At 40.6% G+C, this 13,337-nt stretch overlaps 1 protein-coding gene across 3 annotated transcripts in view; it reads left to right on the top strand.

The window, feature by feature from the left end:
* Positions 1–13,337, top strand: part of VEPH1 (ventricular zone expressed PH domain containing 1) — a 213,475-nt gene that overhangs the window by 162,791 nt on the left and 37,347 nt on the right. For all 3 annotated transcript variants that reach the window (XM_027772379.1, XM_006149776.3, XM_006149777.3), the window contains one exon: positions 8,360–8,499. In XM_027772379.1, coding sequence (XP_027628180.1) covers positions 8,360–8,499 — 140 coding nt within the window. The remainder of the gene's footprint in view (positions 1–8,359; positions 8,500–13,337) is intronic.

The raw sequence follows: 13,337 nt of genomic DNA, 5'->3' as shown, positions 1-13,337 counted from the left end.
TGTAAAAAAAAAAAAAAAAAAAAAGAGAGAGAGGGACCAGCAGGTGGTGTGATGGTTACATTGCTAGACTTCCACAGAGTCAATCAGGGTTTGAGTCCCAGACCTGGTGGCTTAAAACTCATGCCAGGCACATGTGTGTGCATGCCCAAGATCCAAAGAGGAGAATGGAGAAGGGATTGCAGCATGGTTATCCCTCCTGGGGGGAGGGGGTGATTTCTCACATTCTGTCTCTCTGTCTCTGTCTCTCTAGCAAGCACACATGCCCCATAGCAAAAATTTCTCTTTAAAAAGAAAAAGAGAGAGAATTTGAAACAGTTGCAGGAGAGGAGAGAGAACTTGAGCTTCAATAGTGGGAGCCATGCTTCTTGGTGTTGAAGTGGGAGTTCACAGATAAGCAGGAGGAGGTTTGAATGACCCACCTGGTAATGGATTAGAAGTCATCGTCATGAACTTGTGTTTAGCTTAGGGCAGGCGTGCATGGTTACACATGGAAGTATTCACACCCAGGTTGGTATGCACACATTATTCTCTTGCCCTCTCAACTGAAAGAGCCAAAAAGCAGTGACACCCCAATAGTAATGACACCCTAGTAGGAATAAACACACGTTGCACTCATATCTTGGTTTCTAATAAAAGGATCCAGAACTTCCTGGGGGTAAAAAAAAAAAATAAAAAAAAAAAAGACCTATTCTAGGATTGAGGTGGGGGGGGAGAGAAACAACAATAATAATGTAACAATGGACACAAAAGGAGCAGCCAGTGGCCTGATGCCGAAGGTCACTGGATCCCACGTGGTCAAACTATATGTATAGTAGTTTGAGTCTTGGACCCAGTGAGTTCAAAACACATTGGCCTTGTGAGTACACATGCTTAAAATCCTGAAAAGAGGCAGAAATAGAGGAGAAGGGATTGAGGCGTAACCATGTTCCATGAGGGGAGATACTTTCTTGCTTTCTCTTGTTCTCTCTTCCTCTCTCTCCAGTGAATGCAAACACCCTTGGGCAAACTAAAATTTTTTAAAAGGGCACAGGAGCCAACTGAAAGTCTCTAATGGCCAAAGTTAGGACAATGTAAGCAACAAAACAAATATATAACCCAAGGTATGGAGTAAATACCCACAAGTACATACTGATATAATGACTAAATTAATGTGTTAGTTATACCCTCAATACAAATGGGGGGGGGGAGTGATTGAATAAATTATTTGAATGAAATAACTGAGGGAAGAAGAAGTAAATCTTCTATGCAGAAGAATTGCAAATCATTTTTTTAACTCTTCTACTCTCAAGGAGGGTGAGCTTAGTGAGTTTCCCTCTAAAGTATACAGTGGGAAAACTGAAGAAAACTACATTTGCAGAGGAACCTGGTATGGGAATAGTGGCATATGACTTCTATGAACTTTCTCTCCAAACTCAAAACCTCAGAGCTCATGAGGAAAACAGACAACTACCAATGGAGGGACCTTCTCCAAAGCACTTGACAAAAGAACTCTTAAAAATTGCCAAAGTCATCAAACACAAAATCAGGAACCATCACAGCCACGAAGACAGAATGAATAAATGCCATGCAGCATCCTGGAGAGGGTCCCAGAACAGAACAAGGACATTGGGTAAAACCTAGGGACATCTGAATAAACTATAGACATTCATGGTAATGTATCAATATCGACTCATCACTTGCAACAAGTGTATCACCTTGAAGTAAAATGTTAATAGTGAGGGAAATTAGATGTGTAATATATGAGCACTCTATCCCATATTTACCATTTTTCTGTAAATTTCAGAATATTTTAGGGCTAGCCAGAGGCATCGTGGTTAAAGCAGTTGAACTTCATATGGCCGACTACATGGTTTGAGTCCTGGACCGGGTGGCTTGAAAAACATACGGGGCACATGTGTGTGCATGCCTAAAATCACAAGAGGGGAATGGAAGGGAAGGGATTGTGGTATGGCCATTGCTCGGAGGGGATGGGGGTGGTGATTTCTCACTTTCTCTTTCCCTGTCTCTCTCCAGCAAGTTAATGCACCTATAGCAAAAGCAAGCAAAAGAGTACTCTAAAATAAAAATTTACTTTAAAATGCTAACAGAAAAATTTAATATGGTACAGTGAATGCACATGCAGGAATAAAGGCATATGAACAAGACTATGGGAGAAAATTGTACAAAAAAAAAGAATTCCAAAATGATTCACTTTTTTTGTTTGTTTTAATTTTGCCAGACAGCATGTACACTCACAGGAGGGAGACAGAGTGAGACAGAAAGAGAAAAGATGGGTAAAGGAGACAGGACCCACATGGGGCATGATCACACCACAATCCTTCTCCATCTCTCTTCCTTTCAGGATTTCGGTCTTGCACATACAAGCACCTGCTGTGTTTTTCAAGTCACAGGGTCTAGGACTTGAATCACAGTCAGCCATGTGTGATCCTGCTGCCTTAACCACCAAGCCATGGGCTGGCCCCAAAATGATTCTTAAAGATTTTGACTCCAAAAGGAGATTACAGCCAGCCCAAAGGCACAGTGGTTAAGGGAGCTGAATCCCACATGGCTGACCAAGGTAGGTTCAAATCCCAGCCCTAGCAGCTTGAGGACCACGCTGGCACACACGTGTGCACCCCCCAAATCCTGACAGGATGGAGCAATGGAGGGGAACGGATGGCGTGATCACGCTCCACTGCGCAGTGCTTTCTCTTTCTCTCTGTGAGTGTGCGCATAACTTTCTTGCCATTTTAGCTGAGAAGGTCAAGAAGCAATGACTACCCAGTATCAATTTAAAAAAAAAGATAATTTTTTTGTATTTTTGTATTACATCTTTAAATCTATCTGTGTAATGTACATACATTGGACATTTTAGCTCTCAAGAGATAGCAATGACAACCCAGTATCAATTAAAAAAAAAAAAAGATAATTTTTTTGTATTTTTGTATTACATCTTTAAATCTATCTGTGTAATGTACATACATTGGACATTTTAGCTCTCAAGAGATATTGTACAATTACCGATGCTCATATTAACTTCCATCTTTTTAAAAAGTTTATCTATTTATTCCATGAGAGAACAAGACAGTGTGAGAGCGAGACAGGGAGACAGGTGCCCATGAAGAGTCTCTGTATGGCAAGCCCCCCAGTCTCAACTGACCTGGATCAGGGCACACATGCCGAGTGTGCTCAGGGAGGTTCCAGGATGCGAGCCTAGGACCCTTCCCATGTGGGTCTAGTATATTACCCCTGTACCCCCTGTTGCCAATTTCAGTCTTTATACAAACAAAACCAAATCTTTTTTTTTTTTTTTTTGGAGAGGTTTTTGCTATAGGGCGCGTGCACTCGCCAGACAGACAGAGAGACATAGAGACAGAAAGCGAGAAATCACCCCCCAGGGGGGATGGTCACGCCGCAATCCCTTCTCCTCCATTTTCCTCTCGGGATCTTGGGCACGCACGCACACGCGCCCAGCGTGAGTTTAAGCCACCAGGTCTGGGACTCGAACCGCGGTCGACTACGTGGGAGTGCAGTGACATAGCCATTACACTAACTGCTGGTTCCCAACCAAATCCTTTGATTTTTAGAAAAAGAAACCACATTCTATCCAAATTTAGAAATAACTATCAGACTTGATGAAATCATGGAAAGCATTCTACATTTAGAAAAGCATAACCTCCTCTCTCTTCAACATCTAGTCTAGAAAAATTAATAATCTTTTGGGCATCAATTATATAAATAAAAGTTATTTTAGTAATCCAGATTCACTAAATATAGTACCTAGAATTAGAATTACCTTAAACATTCATGCCTTATGTGATTTTTTTTTTCTGGGTTTTCTACACTTTTTTCTTTGTTTGTTGTTGTTGTTGTGGCGTTTTTTTGTTTGTTTTGTTTTGTTTTTGTTTTTTTGCCATAGGGTGCATGCACTTGCCAGAGCCAGACAGAGAGCGAGGGAAAGTGAGAACTCGTCCCCTGAGGGGATGGCCATGTCTCAATCCCTTCCCCTTCTTTCTCGTCTGGGGATTTTGGGCAAGCACACACATGTGCCTGGCATGAATTTCAAGCCACCAGGTGTGGGACTTGAACCACGTCAGCCATGTGGGAGTCCAGCAGCTTAACTATCATGCCACCTGCTAGCCCCTCTCTACACTTTAAATGCCTGTCTCCCTCACATTTTTTCGGTGTTCAGAATCTTGGTAATTCTTCAAGATTCACATCATATTATTTCTTCATCCATGAAGCCTCTCCCTGCTCCCCATCAAAATGAGTTTCTTATTGCCCTGACCAGTCATATTTGAGTGTTCCCCCGCTTTCTCATGCACTCAGAGCACCTTACAGCCCTTGTTTATGGCCGTTTCTCGCATGTGGCTGTAAGCTCCAGAAGCGCAGAGTCAACACGATGGGCCTCAATTGCTCTCAGCACAGTGTCTGTCATTTATTCATGCATTCATTCAACAACCACTTGTTGCATGTTTACTATTCAATACCATGGAAGGAACAAGAAGGAAAAGTTACAGACGAAAATTTCTAAGTCTAATGTTGTGAGAAATTTTTTCCAACCCAAGAAAGTTCTGAAAAATAAAAGGAAAAAAATACACACACACACACACACACACACACACACACACACACACACAGATAGGACCAGTTTGTGGTGTGGTGGTTAAGGTGGCTGGATCCCACATAGCCAACTGCGCAGTTTGGGTCCCAGACCTGGAGGCTTGAAAAACAGAGAGTGTGTGCATGAGTGCCCAAATCCCTACTGGCAAATGGAAGAGAAGGGATTGTGATGAGGCCACCCCAGGGGATGCTTTCTCACTTTCTCCCTCTTTCTCTCTCTTGTCTGTGCCTGACAGCACACTACTGCTGTGTGTATATTGATTCGGACCAGGTCACTGAAAGCATGAGCAGGACCTGTACGTCACAGGAGTGCTTTATTTTTATAGCCAGTGTTTAAGCTTCTAAGAATCTCCCTCTTCTACAACGTTGACTATTTTATGTGATCCGAGACCTGAGACCCCTGCGGTTTGTATGTAAAAAGCTTGTAGACTCAGGATGAGAGAAATAAATCTAACCCATGTTGACTTTCCAAACAAAACATGCATGAGCAATAATAATTTTGGGGGAGGAAAAGATAAAAACTAGTTTTTCGTGGCAAGGGTCTGAAGTCCAACTTGTAACTGTCAAATTAACTGCATGGATTCTTAGAAAATAAATGATTCCCTTTTAAAACTTTCTATGGAAACAAAAACATACTGCTGTCTCAATGTATACAGTCAAGTAGATTTATCACAAATGCCATTTGTGTGTGTGCCCTTACGCAATATTTGATTTCTTATTTCTTTAGCATAGATTAATTTAAATTCCATTTTTCACAGCACCAGGACCTAAATATTTGTTTTAAATTATAGTCGTCTAACAAAATCTAACAGGGCGATTTTAAATTGACAGTAGGCTCCATTCTGTCTTCTCTGGTCTTTTCCATGGAATCTACAAACACTCTCTACCTCTTATGATTCATTCACCCACAGTTTACAGACACGATTTCTGATTTGGGGCAAGGATATTAAATACTCAACCCCGATTATTTTTATTCTCCAAAACAATTGACTTCACAAAAACGAGTCATCTTCCACACTGATGCTGCAGAACTACCGAAAACTAGCAGTTGTCAAGAATTCTGGATCTCTGACTTGCCCACGGTTTTCTTGTTTTGTTTCCAAGGCATCTCCTCTGATCAATCATTGGCCGTTCTCCCTTAGCTCTTCCAAATTTTTTCAGAAAACCGTATGAATGAAGCAGACGTGGGTTGAGACTGTGTGCTTCTAGCTCATATCGCTCCTGATGGAATACAGATAAACCTTCCCCCAACTCTAGGGAATTCTGTACATTGTCTTATTTAAAGACTGATTCTGTCATCCCCATCGACTTTTCTTTTTCTTTTTCTTTAGATGTGGGTTTGCTAGGTCAGGATCCTCCCATCTTCACCTCCTGAGTAGCCAGGACTAGAGGTGCATGTTACCATGAGCAGGGCCCACATCAACTTTTAATAAACTCTTAGTCCATTTCCATTTTTAAGAGTAGGGCATGCTGACCATCTTCCTGGATTTGAACCCTGGCTCTGTCACTTCCTAGCTGTGTGATTTCAGACACAGGACTTAAACATTTCTGTGGCTCAATGCCTCATCTGTGAGATACGGTGAGATGGTAACAAGGAAATGGTAACAGGATCTACCCTTGTGAGTAGTTAACATTTCTCTCTCTCCCTCTCTGTCTCTCTTTTTTTTAATTTGCCAGAGTGCATGTGCTCTCCAGAGAGAGACAGAGACAAAGGGAAAGGAAGAAAACACCCCCCAGTGGGACACAGTCATGCTATAATCCCTTCTCCTCCATGTCTTCATCCATTAGTATTTGTGGATGAGCACACATAGTCCCAGTATGTTTTTCAAGCCGCAAGGCCTAGGACTTGAGCCACACAGTCAGCCGTGTGGGATCCAACTCCTTTAACCATTAGGCCATGGGCGGCCCCATAAGTTGACATTTCTAAGGTCCTACAGTAAGTGCTATATGAATATATTAAATAAAATGAACAAATTCTTAGCATTTTGAACAGTGTAAAATAACTGTATGCATCCGTAAATGGGGTCAACCTCTGAATGTTGGCTAATGTCTCCAGGAGAAATCATTTAAGCAATTTATGTCGATATCTTTATACACTCATTAATAAAAAGTTTTGAGGTTAAAAGAAAAAAGAGGCAGACATACTGAATCTTTTCATTTTCAAAGCATTTCTTTTAACAGATTAATTCTGAAGCAGTAAGCATTGCCATGGACCCTCGGTTTGATTCTACAGATATTAAACATCCCTAGTATAGTAGATCCAAAAGCACCCTAACATGGTTTCAGTCCCACTGGGTTCAAGCTTGGCTCTCCACAGAGAAGCCTTGAGTAGTTGTTTCTGGACCCCTGGGGCATCATTCATTGTTCACTAACCAGACACCATTTATCTGTTCATCTATCAGGTGAAGACTACTGTGAAAAAGAGTCATGGTGGTTCTCTAGGCTCACTTTCTAAGGGGCTAAATTTCCTCATCTCAAGAATAGAAATAATAACATCCATCTTGTGGGGATGATAAATTAAATGAAATCAAACTTGTAAGGCAAGTGGAAGTCAAGCGAGGATAATACTCTTTACCCAGGCTGTAACACAAGGCCAAGTGCACTGTCTCAACCCACATCGGCTTCATTCGTTCATTTGTTCCTGATTGACTGTCTCTACATATGGCTTCTTACCACCTCTATGCTCTGCCACCCGTCCACCCCTTTCTTGCCCCTGAAGGATAATCTTACCACATCTCCCTGCTAAAGCTCTTCAAGATGAGATGCCCTTTCAAATCAAGCCAGACTAGTTCATAGGAAACCACACCTCTGACCAGAGTTAGCCTAGAGACCACCTCTGTGGCCCCCGCACAAGGGAACAGCACCCACACTTCAGGGCGCACCATCTTCTGGCAGTCCATGGCACACCGAAATGCCTGGGTTTCCTCCATCCATTTGGTTCTTCTTCCCAACTTTTTACTTCTAGGCATCCAGTCAGATAACAATGACATGGTATCTCCCCTTTTGTTGATAAGAGTTTTTTTTCTTCCAGGAGACTTGCCTGAAGATTCTTTCCACATTATTTTTCTTTTTGGAGAGATTTTTTTCTAGAGGGCTCGTGTGCTCACCAGAGAGGCAGAGAGAGACAGAGAGACATAACGTTAGAAATCACCCTGCCCCCCACCCCCCGGGAGGCCACACTGCAATCCCTTCTCCTCCATTCTCCTCCTGGGATCTTGGGTACGCACACACATGTGCCTGGTGTGAGTTTTAAGCCACCAGGTACAGGACTTGAACTGTGATTGACTATGCAGGAGTCCAGTAACATAAAGCATTAGGCCATCGGCTGGTCCCATCTTCCCACATTGTTAATTAAAATAAGAGAAAGATAGAATGCAACCTGCTTCAACCATCTTCATTCAAATCTTCTCTTCTTCAAGAATGATTTTATTTAACTTTATCCATTGATTTACTTATTTATTTTAATTTGACCAGAAAGGAATAGAGTGAGAGAGAGAAAGTGAGAAAGCAAGCCGCCAGGCTCAGGACTTGAACCACGGTCAGCCATGTGGGAGTCCAGCACCCTTAACCACCATACCACCTGCCAGCCCCTGTGTTCATTTAAATCAGTGTTCCATGAAAAGGATCCACCCCCAAATACGGAGTTTGGCACACAGACTGAAAACTGAAGAATATTTTTTAAAGGTGTCTGTGTCTTGATGTATGAAGTATAACCGGGAAGAACCTAAAAGTTAATGCTGTCTGTGTTTGTTTCTAGAGACTGCGAAAAGCTGTGCTGCAAAGTTGTTCTTTACCTGCTCCCTGAAGGGTCACTACTGCTTATACAGTAAGTCCAGCTTTGTTCTCATCAGCCAAGAACCTCAGCCATGGATCCAGATCATGTTTCTGTTTCAACAGGTGTGTATCATTCATGCAGCAAGCCTCCCCAAAGCTGGGGCACTATGAGTTTATCATCTTTTTTAGTGATGCAGATAACAGCAATACATATATATCACATTAATAATTTTATCATGGACTTCTACATTTTAAGATTGTTTCCTTATAAAAGAGCCTGGATTTTTAATCTGTAGGCCAACCCTATTGATATCTTTTTTTTTTTTTTTTTGGAGAGATTTTCACTGTAGGGCGCGTGCGCTCGCCAGACAGACAGAGAGAGACATAGAGAGAGAAAGCGAGAAATCACCCCCCAGGGGAGATGGTCACGCCGCAATCCCTTCTCCTCCATTCTCCTCTCGGGATCTTGGGCACGCACGCACACACGCCCGGCGTGAGTTTTAAGCCACCGGGTCCGGGACATGAACCGCAGTCGACTACGTGGGAGTCCAGCGACATAGCCATTACGCTAACTGCTGGTTCCCTTGCTATCTTTTTTAAAAAATATTTTATTTTAGCTTAGTTTATACATTCCGTCATGTATATCACTTAGCTTGCAAAGTGAATGTTCCAACATAAATACATTTCTCACCAGTCCAGTTGGGGATACTATGCATGTTATTATCAACTACCCTACTGATATCTTGAATATCTTTAGTTTTATTTTTCTTTTAAAGAATTATTTGTTTTGGGACCAGCAGTTAGCATAATGGCTATGTCACTGGATTCCCATGTTGTCAACCGCGGTTCGAGTCCTGGACCAGGTGGCTTAAAACTCACGCCGGGTGCATGTGCATGCGTGCTCAAGATCCCGAGAGGAGAATGGAAGAGAAGGGATTGCGGCATGGCCATCCCCTCTGGGGGGTGTGATTTCTCGCTTTCTCTCTGTCTCTCTCTGTCTGTCTGGCGAGTGCACGCGCCCTATAGCAAAAACCTCTCCAAAAAAAAAAAAGAATTTTTTTTTTTTTTTTTTTCATTCCTTTATTTTAATTTGACCAGAGAGAGAGAGAGAGTAAAAGTGAGAAAGCCAGCCACCAGGTCCAGGACTTGAACTATGGTCGGCCACATGGGAGAATCCAGCACCTTAATCACTACACTACCTGCTGGTCCCAAATATCCTTAGTTTTGAAAAAAAGAAGAATGAAAAAGAACATGCTTTTGAATAACAATAACAAAAACTGTTCATTTAGAGGAATAGTCTTCTCATGTACAGCTAGTCTTTATACCCTACGGTCTTCCAACCTCAATTAATTTTAATGTCATGTATTCTTTTTGACACTGTTAAGATGGCATACCAGTATTTCTACAGAGCATCACCGTACAGGTAAAATTACGTAAAGAGAAATTTTCAGCTTAGTGAAGAGTTTGATGCAAAAATGTTAGCATCCAAAGAGAATCTTATTTGGAAATACTTGCTTTGGATGTATTAAACTTTCACATAAAATCTGAATGTAGGTTAAAAGATGTTAGTGAGAGAAGGGGTCTTAGATATCATTTTTAAAGTAACAAAACTGAAGGGCAGGATTCAGATCATCTGACCCCTGATCCTATGATCTTTTCATTGCTGCATATGTGTTTTAAAAAATAATAATAATAAGGGGTCAGTCTGTGGCATGATGGCCAAGGTGGCTGGGTGCCCCATGGCTGACCAAAGGGTTCAAATCCCAGGTCCGACAGCTTGAAAAGCACACTGGGCATGTGTGCATGCGTGCCCAAAATCCTGAAAGAAGGGGAAATGGAGAAGGGATGTGGCATGACCATGGGGGAGAGGGTGCTTTCTTGATTTCCCTCTGTCTCTCTCTCTTTCTCTAGCAAGCACATACACCCTATAGCAACAACAAAAAAAGAAAGAAAAAAAAGAAAGAAAGAAAGAAAGAAAGAAAGAAAGAAAGAAAGAAAGAAAGAAAAAAAGAGAGAGAGACAGTGTAGACATGCCTTAGGAATACCATTTTCCTTATAGTTAAGTCTTCTTAGGAACACTTAATAACATCTCATACAGGACAATTCACATTTTAATAGGAACCAAAATGTATGTGAATGTAAGAAATAGCATTGATTTTTTCTTTTTTTTTTTGGTAGAGGTTTTGGCTATAGGGCACATGCACTTGCCAGAGAGACAGAGAGAAACACAGAGACAGAAAGCGAGAAATCACCCCCCAGGGAGATGGCCACGCCGCAATCCCTTCTTCCCCAGTCTCCTCTCGGACTCATGGGCACGCACACACACACGCTCGGCATGAGTTTAAGCCATCAGGTCCGTGACTTGAACTGTGGTCAACTACGTGGGAGTCCAGCGACATAGCCATTACGCTACTGCTGGTCCCAGCATTGATTTTTTGTTCTTAAAATAATGGCCTTACTTCTACTTTACTTACATTTTCAGATCGTTTTCATCTGTGATTTTGAATTTAGTTTTGTCTGCAGCTTTGTTCTCAATGGTTGTCAGTTTTCTAAAAAACAAGCCAAGAAAACTAGATAAAGGTTTTAGGTTTGTGGTTTGGGGGGATTTTTTGGTTGGTTGGTTGGTTTTGCCCTTCAGACTTATTTTATTGACTTAGTCTGATTCTTTGTCTTTCTCTTTAAGCAAAATTATCAAAAGGCATGTGTTTATGCTATTTCTCCTGTTTTCATTTTACTGTCATCCCCCCTCCCCCCACACACACACACCTTTGATACTGTGTTATCTGGGTGAATCTTGGCTTAGGGACAGATAAAAATAGAAATTTGACTTGATAATTACAAGACCAGCATTGGCCTCGTGTACTGAGCCAGGTTCTCTCTTCTCTGTCTGCTTCATACATTCATGGAGTTCCCAAATTCACATGTTCCAATCCAGATACTTAGATCAATGGTTCATTAAATCATGTCCTGCTCTTCTTTAAATGAAAAAAATGTATAAGTTTCTGATAATAATCAAGAAATAGCAGCTATATCCACCTTACAGGTTGCAAAATCAATCTGCTAATGGCTCTTAAGATTTTTAAATCTGTGGACTACTTACTCAGGGTTTAAGATATTCCACCTTGGGGCCAGCAGATGGTGTCATGGTTATGTCATTGGACTCCCACATAGTTGACCGTGGTTCAAGACCTGAGCCAGATAGCTTAAAATTCATACCAGGGGCATGTGTGTATATGCCCCAAATCCCAAGAGAATGAAGGAGAAGGGAGTGTGGTGTGACCATCCCCTCTTGGGAGGTGACTTCTTACTTTCTCTCTGCATTTCTCTGTCTCTCCAGTGAGCACATGAGCCCTATAGCAAAAAACTCTCTAAAAAAAAAAAAAAAAAAAAAAAGAAGGTAGGCTTTAGTTCTAAATTCTGTAAGGCTTGCCTTTTCCCACTCAGTTAAAAATAGCTCAATTTGATGATCACAATAACATTTTTTGAAAAAAAAATACTAAATCTTATTTACTAAATAGAAGATTTGTACACACAGACCACCTAGGGTGTCTCTTTAAAAAAATTTTTTTTTTCCAGTTGCCAGAAGGCATGTGCACTTACCAGAAAGAGATACAGAGAGGCAGAAGGCACTCCTGTCTCCATTTCTCCATCTTATCAGGAATTTTTACATGCATGCACACATATGCTGTGTGTTTCAAGCCACTGGGGCAGAGATTCAAACACAGCTGGCCAAGTGGACTCTGGCTCCTTTAACCCAATTTGGGGTTGGCCCTCGATGGTTTCTTAATTCAATTAAATTTTTTTAATTCAGTTTAATTCAACTTCTTCTCTTAATTCAACACTCAGAGAATCACTGATATATAAAATATCATCTCATAAGTCAATCTAATTATTTTGTCATACATAAAGCTTAATAGATATATATTATGAATATATAAAATGTTTTTATGCCCTTTATGATACTAGATATTTTATAAAATTGTTTCCTTGAATTGAAAAACTTCTCACATTTATTAGTATAGCATTATATCATGTAAATAATTATCAGACACACTATTAATTAGTAAATATACAGACACAAGTTTAAATCTTTCTTCGGAAATTTAACTTTGTTTTTTATTTTTTTTTTTTTGGAGAGATTTTCACTATAGGGCGCGTGCGCTCGCCAGACAGACAGAGAGAGACATTAGAGACAGAAAGCGAGAAATCACCCCCCAGGGGGGATGGTCACGCCGCAATCCCTTCTCCTCCATTCTCCTCTCGGGATCTTGGGCACGCACGCACACACGCCCGGCGTGAGTTTTAAGCCACGGGGTCCGGGACGCGAATTTATTAGTATAGCATTATATCATGTAAATAATTATCAGACACACTATTAATTAGTAAATATACAGACACAAGTTTAAATCTTTCTTCAGAAATTTAACTTTATTGACTTGAGTGAAATATATGGAAATACGAATCTCTTTACATTAACAACCGTATTGCCCAACACTTAGAGAAAGTATCTTAAAGCTTTAAGAATATTCACCCATTATATATTATTGAATTAATATGTCTTTGTTTTCCCCATTCACCCAACTCACACTGTTGATATTTAAGTCATTGAATTATGAACTCTTATTTAATTTCTTCATGATCTACTCTGTATAGACTTGATTTTTATATTCTAGTTTTAATTTTATAACTTAATTCGAAGATCTTTGACAAAATAAATATGAATATTTACATTAACTATTATCCAATTAAGTAACTTTCTTAGGAAACATCAAGATAAACACGGTACTACAAAAGTTGGACATATTTATAGAGCTCAATATCATCTGCCTTAAAAATCCTATTAGTTTTAATTTTCTGTTAGAAAAGGAAAAGCTTACAATACATCACGTGTTTCATCTTCAAGATAGATCGCTTTGTTGTCTTAGGTTTAAAGCACGTGAAAGTTCAAACCAAACCTAAGT

The sequence above is a fragment of the Tupaia chinensis genome, unplaced genomic scaffold (genome assembly GCF_000334495.1).
Source record: "Tupaia chinensis unplaced genomic scaffold, TupChi_1.0 Scaffold000272_1, whole genome shotgun sequence".
NCBI lineage: Eukaryota > Metazoa > Chordata > Mammalia > Scandentia > Tupaiidae > Tupaia > Tupaia belangeri.
The sequence above is the reverse complement of the archived record's forward strand: the minus strand, read 5'-3'. Positions and strand labels throughout refer to the sequence as shown.